The sequence below is a fragment of the Penaeus monodon genome, chromosome 5 (assembly GCF_015228065.2).
Source record: "Penaeus monodon isolate SGIC_2016 chromosome 5, NSTDA_Pmon_1, whole genome shotgun sequence".
In the NCBI taxonomy this organism is placed as follows: domain Eukaryota; kingdom Metazoa; phylum Arthropoda; class Malacostraca; order Decapoda; family Penaeidae; genus Penaeus; species Penaeus monodon.
The window spans coordinates 53,100,388-53,107,979 of NC_051390.1; the positions used below are offsets into that span (position 1 = coordinate 53,100,388).

The 7,592-nt window shown below is 34.0% G+C and overlaps 1 protein-coding gene across 2 annotated transcripts in view; it reads right to left on the reverse strand.

Moving 5' to 3' along the window:
• Positions 1-9: 9 nt before the first annotated feature.
• The window catches only part of LOC119573330 (F-box only protein 31-like), a 7,931-nt gene continuing 348 nt past the window's right edge, over positions 10-7,592 (reverse strand). For both annotated transcript variants that reach the window (XM_037920513.1, XM_037920511.1), the window contains exons 2-9: positions 4,687-4,930; positions 4,153-4,215; positions 3,636-3,712; positions 2,726-2,896; positions 2,412-2,551; positions 1,964-2,153; positions 970-1,196; positions 10-699 (exon numbers count right to left, since the gene is read on the reverse strand). In XM_037920513.1, the coding sequence (XP_037776441.1) occupies positions 510-699; positions 970-1,196; positions 1,964-2,153; positions 2,412-2,551; positions 2,726-2,896; positions 3,636-3,712; positions 4,153-4,215; positions 4,687-4,876 (1,248 nt within the window). In that variant the 5' untranslated portion in view covers positions 4,877-4,930 and the 3' untranslated portion in view covers positions 10-509. The remainder of the gene's footprint in view (positions 700-969; positions 1,197-1,963; positions 2,154-2,411; positions 2,552-2,725; positions 2,897-3,635; positions 3,713-4,152; positions 4,216-4,686; positions 4,931-7,592) is intronic.

Sequence of the window (7,592 nt, forward strand, 5' to 3'; positions counted from 1 at the left end):
AACCCTTAAAAAAAAAAAAAAACATTCAAGTAACACAAACAAACCCTGAATAAAGAAAAACTACAACCATTCAAAACAATACATAAGTGAACCCCGAATAAAGAAAAATTTACAATCATTCAAATAAGAGTATACAATTTTTTTGTGACCAATTTTAAAAAACAGAAAATCTTCCTTACAGAATTCCAAACAGTATTTAACAGTTAGATCAAATAAAAAGATCTTATAACCATTTTTAACTGGGAGATAATGTGTCAATAATACAAACACATTACTGTTATCATTGATGTAAATTTCTTTGCCTTTGCAAATTAAACCATAATTATTGTACATCAAATGCATGAGATGAGAAAGCCAACAAATCTCTAAAGAACAACTAAGGCAGACTGAAGAAAAAAGAAAAAAAGAAAAAAAAAAAGACACACATGCACACACACACGCACACGCACGCACACATATATCCAGCATGGAGTGAAAGTGCTGCTCAACAAATGTATCTTATTTCCATCTTATAAAGCGCTCTCAATATCAGTCAGGATATTTGGGGTAAAAGTATTCTCAACACGTCGAAACAGACTGAATGATTCCAGAGTAATCCAGGCAACTCCGAGCAGGTCATTGTTGAACACCATGATATGTGCTCCAATGAAGTTGGGGTGTTGAAATCCTTCAAATGCTATCTGACCAAAACCATGATATCTGAAAATAACAGGAATATGTAAAACTTGAAGTGTCACAGCTTCAGAGAGCTTCTGCAACCTTTATCACTGCTCAGTCCCCTTGCAGTTATAAATTTTTATTGATTACTTTGTAACTTTTAGCAATTGAATGGTCTTTGATTATTTCTGCTTTCTGCCCCTTTTTCCACAAATCTAAAGTAAGATGAAATCTAATATGATGAAGTATTAATCACATAACTAAGAGTGGAGTGGACTTCCTATAGAATAACCCATGCCTTTGGTGCCTCACCTTGCTTTACAACTGTCAGGAGGAGATGTGTCACGAAGATCAAAACCATCTGGGGGAATGAAGGTTTGTGGTTTGATGCTGGAGATAGGTTCTGCACTCTGTTCTGGCTCGATGTCTTTCAAAATTTCATAGGACCTTTGCTCTTCTCTAGTGAGAGGTTTGACAGGAAACCTAAGTGACACTTTGACTGTAATCTTCCCTGCATACACATTTGGATCTCCAGTTACCTGAAGGCAAAACAACTTGTTTTAGATCATATTAATTTTTTGTTAAGATACAAGCTTTTCAAATTTCTGTTCTGAAATAAAGTAACAAAGGGACCGAAAGTAAAAACTATATGAAAGTATAAAGATTAAAGGAAAATGTAAAATAAAAGCCTTCAAATCAACTGTGATCACATATCATCACATAGACTTAGGAAGGTCAGTACTGATATGGTAAATATATATAAATATATATATATATATATATATATATATATATATATATATATATATATATATATATATAATATATATATATATATATATATATATATATATATATATAGACACACACACACACACACACACACACACACACACACACACACACACACACACACACACACACACACACACACACACACACACACACACACATATATATAGAGGAATGTATAAAGGCCTGTAGGACAGGTTTTCATAAGGTCATCAGGAAATGTGGATGGAATGAAGCTGAAATTCATTATTTTTTTTATCAGGATTGCATATAGTTCTGACTGAAGACTATAATACATCTATGAAGATCAAAGGAAAAAAATGTATTCAGATTATTAATCCCACACGTGTTTTATGTCCTATTCAAGGCAGAAAAAAATATCATGTTTGTAGCATATTTAGATATGCTGGTTTTATTTTCACTTCAGTACGACATAGAGCATAATGATCTTTGTACTGCTTATCTTCATCCTTATTCTTCCTCTTCCAGTGAAAATTTCCCTTTGATTACTCACCTTTATGCCATGAAGCTCATTCTCATCTTTGTACTTGAACAAAATGAGCTCGGTGCCATGGCTTCCATAGGAACCCTTAAAAAGTCCTGGTGTGATTAACTGTGCTGGGAGTGTTCCATCCTTCATAAGGAGCTCTTCTGGTATGTTTTGAGGCCCTGGGATGAAGATTGGCTGGTGCAGAGCTCCTGAACTGAAAAAGGAATGCCTGTGTCTTGGAATGGAATGGATCTTTTGGAAAAAAATTTCTTTTACAGATAATAATCATAGGTAAGGCAAGGAACCTCCTACTATCTGGCCTTTAATGTAGAATATTTAGCAAGATCAGATGTCCCATTATATATATACTGTCTGAAAATAACAGTAGAGATGTTATTACTTATGTTATTACTTAAAGATGTTATTACTTATGTTATTACTTATAGATATTATTACTTATGTTATAACTTACGCTAGTACTTCATTCAAAAACACCATCTTCAATCTATTCACCCATCCTGATTCCGTATGCTTGCCACTAATGATGTATTCTACAAGGGCCTGTATATGATTATCGGGCTCTGAGCAGTGTTGTTTTATATGACCTTTCCTCTGAAATAAATATAGAACTAAGAAAATCATCCTAGTTGCCACTTCTAAAATGTATAAATTTATGCATTACAAAAAGAAGTAACACTACAGCATATAATATCTCAGTCCATGGAAAAAAATACAAAACAATTGCACGGTGTCTACTGAAAATATTCAGCCTTGTAAACTACAAACCTTGTCCAAAACAAGTGAGCATGAATGAGGAGCAATGTCTGGTAGACAGACACCCTCAGGAGATTTCTTGTTGCCTTTGATAGAGAACAGGACATACTGACTGAGTGGGGCATCTACATCTATTTCTGAACCAATCTCCCAGTTCAAACCTTTTATACACCCATTCTCAAACTGTGGGTATGGGAAAGAAAAAATCTATTATGTATGAACTTTGAGTGAAAAGAAGAAGCAAAATAGTAGCAACAATGTAAACCAGCATGGACATTATTTACTTGATTATTATTTATTTAAACAATGAACCACTTTCATGAATCAAATAATTCCATTTCATTTATATCTCTGTATGTCAACTCAGCAACTCTTACACCAAAAGATTTGATAAAAAGTCAGAGGGAGGGAGGGAGGGAGAGGGAAGGGGAAGGGGAAGGGGAAGGGGAAGGGGAAGGGGAAGGGGAAGGGAGAGGAGAGAGAGGACAGAAAGAATCACTGTAAAACAAGAAGAAAAAAAGTAGCAGTAATAGAAAGACAATGATTTTTTTATATCAATCTTGGATTTATGTTATATTTTTGTAAAGATGTGCAAAAAAAAAAACAGAAACAAATGGATTCCTGACCAAAAACTTAACATTTAAAAAATGCACATGATTGACAAAAAATATTAGTAAATTAAGAAGTTCTGCAAAAAGACCAATAATGATATCAACAAATTCATCCTAAAAAAAAAGATAGAAAGAAAAAATATATTTACTGTGGGCCTTGGAATCTTCTCAGGCTTACGCAAAAATGTTCATGCCTCTTAACTTGTATCTTTACTCACAAAATTTTGCTTTTTGAACTGCTTGATGGCAAACAATCTGATTAACTCTGGTAAAACAAAACTAGCAGCCTTAAAAGTTCAATATGAACTTGCCTTAACTTCCATGAGTTCCCCATATGGGCCAACTTCAGTCTGGTACGTCCCTTGCAACCAGCCATATTTGTGTAACACTGCAATAACAAAATAGTTTCAGAAGAAAAATGAATATGAGTAATTTGTCTTACTATATGTCATATATTATAAATGTATTTGCAGCCATGAAAAAAACCCTCAAGTAATGCAAACATTAATCCTTTACATCCTTCTAAACCACTGCTATTAATGATAATCTAGTTATATCCTTATCTGACAGGAAAAGAGATTGCTAAACTGGCCTCATTGCTGAAATGATCTGTAGATGCTTTATTTCATTTTCCCTACTAGTCATTTCTTTTAGCTGATACTGCAGCAATTTTGTTTATTAAAATCAACAGGAATTGCTCATTTTCTTATACTTGTTTTACAATTACCCAGCAGTTAAGATGCTACTAAACATTAAAGTAGTCAATTCATACATAAAACTAATCATATACTTTATCTCAAATATCTGAAGACGACTTTGTCAACTTACAGTTTGCATAGAGCTTGTAATATGAATCATTGTCTCCAATATCATCTTGTGAAATGTTATAATCTGGAAATTATATTAAAGTAAACACATTAATTATGTTATACATATATGTTTCTCTCTCTCTCTCTCTCTCTCTCTCTCTCTCTCTCTCTCTCTCTCTCTCTCTCTCTCTCTCTCTCTCACACACACACACACACACACACACACACACACACACACACACACACACACACACACACACACACACACACACACACACACACACACACACCTTCAGATACTTGGACTGATTATACATTACTCCCATACAAATCAAGTAATATGTAATAATAATTTTGTGTATTGGCATTATCACTGCAACGATGACAATGAATCATTCAAATTGTTTTTATAAAAACACAATTATTTTCATGGATATCATTAACACTGCCATCATTATTACTACAATTATATCAATTTACTTCATTAAACCACTATCTAGATTTCATTTGTATTCATTAAACCTAATACTAATAATAAGGCCTTTTGACTTACCTCTTTTACAGATAGCTTTCCAAATCAGCTCATCCCTTGCTAGACGATAGAATAATTTACATGTAGTGCTGATTGCAACGAGATCGTGCGCAGAACATTCCATTAAGATCTTGACCAAAACATCTTCTGATAGGTTAGTCACTTGTAGACCACCAGAGTCTATATCTTGGGTTGCAATGTCTTGGTCCATTGTTTCTTTGTGGTTATACTAACATACTCCAAATTACAACCCTACACTCAGTCTCTGTGGGGAGAAAAATTGTACTATCATCATTTCAGATAAATGCAATCTATTACTTACAAATAAATATTGGCTTTATCCTTGCAAAAATCAAGGGGGGGGGGGGATACTTTTCTTTAAGAATGAACATCCATATCAAAAATTGGTTCTCAAATGAAATAATATCCTTATATCCCCCCCCCCCAAATCTATATCTACATCTCCATCAATCTCTATCTATAAATAATGCATATATATATATATATATATATATATATATATATATATATATATATATATATATATATATATATATATATATATATATATGTATATATATATATATGCAACAATAATAGGACAATTGCATTAATAAGTCACAGCAGCAAAATTTTGTTGAAAATTATTGCTGAAAGAATGAAGTTGAAGTTAAAAGAGGAAATTGCAGACGAACAAGCAGGTTTTCGCCCTGGAAAAGGTACCAGAAACCAGATTCTAAATTTAAAATTGATCATAGAGAAAAACAGAGAACATCAAAAAGACCTATACCTGTGTTTCATCAATTATGTGAAAGCTTTTGATACTGTTAATCACGATATCCTCTGGAATAACATGAAGGATATGAAGTTTCCAAAACACATCATTCAACTAATAAAAGCCATGTATGACCAACAACAAGCAGCTGTAAGAACCACTTATGGGTTAACAGAATGGTTCGAAGTCAAACAAGGAGTGCGACAGGGTTGCATTCTGTCTCCGCACCTCTTTAATATATATTCTGAAACAATTATGAGAGGTGCTCTAGAGAATTTTGAAGGACCTGTGGATGTTGGAGGATACAAAATATCAAATCTGAGGTACGCTAGCAGTATCACTGAACTACAACAACTACTAGATAAAGTTAGAGAAGCAAGCGAAAAGGCTGGCTTGTTTCTTAATGCCAAGAAAACTAAGATCATGAAGATTCAAAGATAACCGGCAATGAACAATGATGAACATGTTACAATCAATGGAATGATTGTGGAAAATGTGATAGAGTTCACTTATCTTGGAGCTGTTTTAACTAATACATATGATGATTCACCGGAGATAAAAAGAAGAATTACCATTGCCAACAACGCCACAATTGCTCTCAATAACACCTGGAAAGACCGAAGCATTACCTTACGGACAAAGCTGAGGTTATTGAACTCATTAGTTTTCCCAATTGCATCATATGGTTCTGAGTGTTGGGTGCTGAAGTAGATAGACAAGAAAAAGATCAATAGTTTTGAAATGTGGTGTTACAGACGAGTACTGCGTATTAGCTGGACAGAGAAGAAGACGAATGATGAAGTGCTGAGAAAAATAAATTGTAAAGACCGGCTATTGGACATCTTGAACAGGAGGAAATTAAAGTTTATTGGTCATGTAATGAGAAGTAAAAGTATTGAGAAAAACTTGCTGACAGGGATGATGATGGGAAACAGAGGAAGAGGCAAACCGAAGACAAGACTGAGCGACAATATCAAAGATATTTGCGGGCTGTCGATGGTACAAGTGGAAAGAAAAGTGTAAGATCGAGTTTAGTGGCGAAGGATGGTGGAGAGGTCCACGGCTGCTCAAACATGAGCATACCGTTATTGATGATGATATATATATATATATATATATATATATATATATATATATATATATATATATATATGAGAAAAACTTGCTGACAGGGATGATGATGGGAAACAGAGGAAGAGGCAAACCGAAGACAAGACTGAGCGACAATATCAAAGATATTTGCGGGCTGTCGATGGTACAAGTGGAAAGAAAAGTGTAAGATCGAGTTTAGTGGCGAAGGATGGTGGAGAGGTCCACGGCTGCTCAAACATGAGCATACCGTTATTGATGATGATATATATATATATATATATATATATATATATATATATATATATATATATATATATGAGAAAAACTTGCTGACAGGGATGATGATGGGAAACAGAGGAAGAGGCAAACCGAAGACAAGACTGAGCGACAATATCAAAGATATTTGCGGGCTGTCGATGGTACAAGTGGAAAGAAAAGTGTAAGATCGAGTTTAGTGGCGAAGGATGGTGGAGAGGTCCACGGCTGCTCAAACATGAGCATACCGTTATTGATGATGATATATATATATATATATATATATATATATATATATATATATATATACATATATATATATATATTTGGCACAACCATATAACTGAGTAGCCTAAATTAATGTAAACCTTCCTTCTGTAAGTCAAGTCAGTCCTGCTATACTGACATGTCAGGTTTCCTTTATCTTTAAGTTCTTTAAGTCCCATAACCACGTCAGACTTTCTTTTTTCTTTTATAGCTTAGTTACATTTAAATAATAGAGAGCCAGCCTGACAGCCTGCATAAAGAAAAAGGCAATATGACCTCATTCAAAGGCTGATTTGGTTGCGAGTCCCGTTGGTTGTGCGCTGACCTAACTTGAAAACTTGAAAAAAGAAAAGCTAATAGAAGAAAATACACATAAATACTACAGATTTTCAATTAAATCATATGAGGCTTTACTAGTTTAATTTTAAAAGGGCACTCCATCTATCTACTTTAAACATGCTAAAATCTGTGAAGGTCAGCTGACGATACAGACCCCCCAAAAAATCATGGACCAGCAACTGCTACTCTCTCTGTGCTT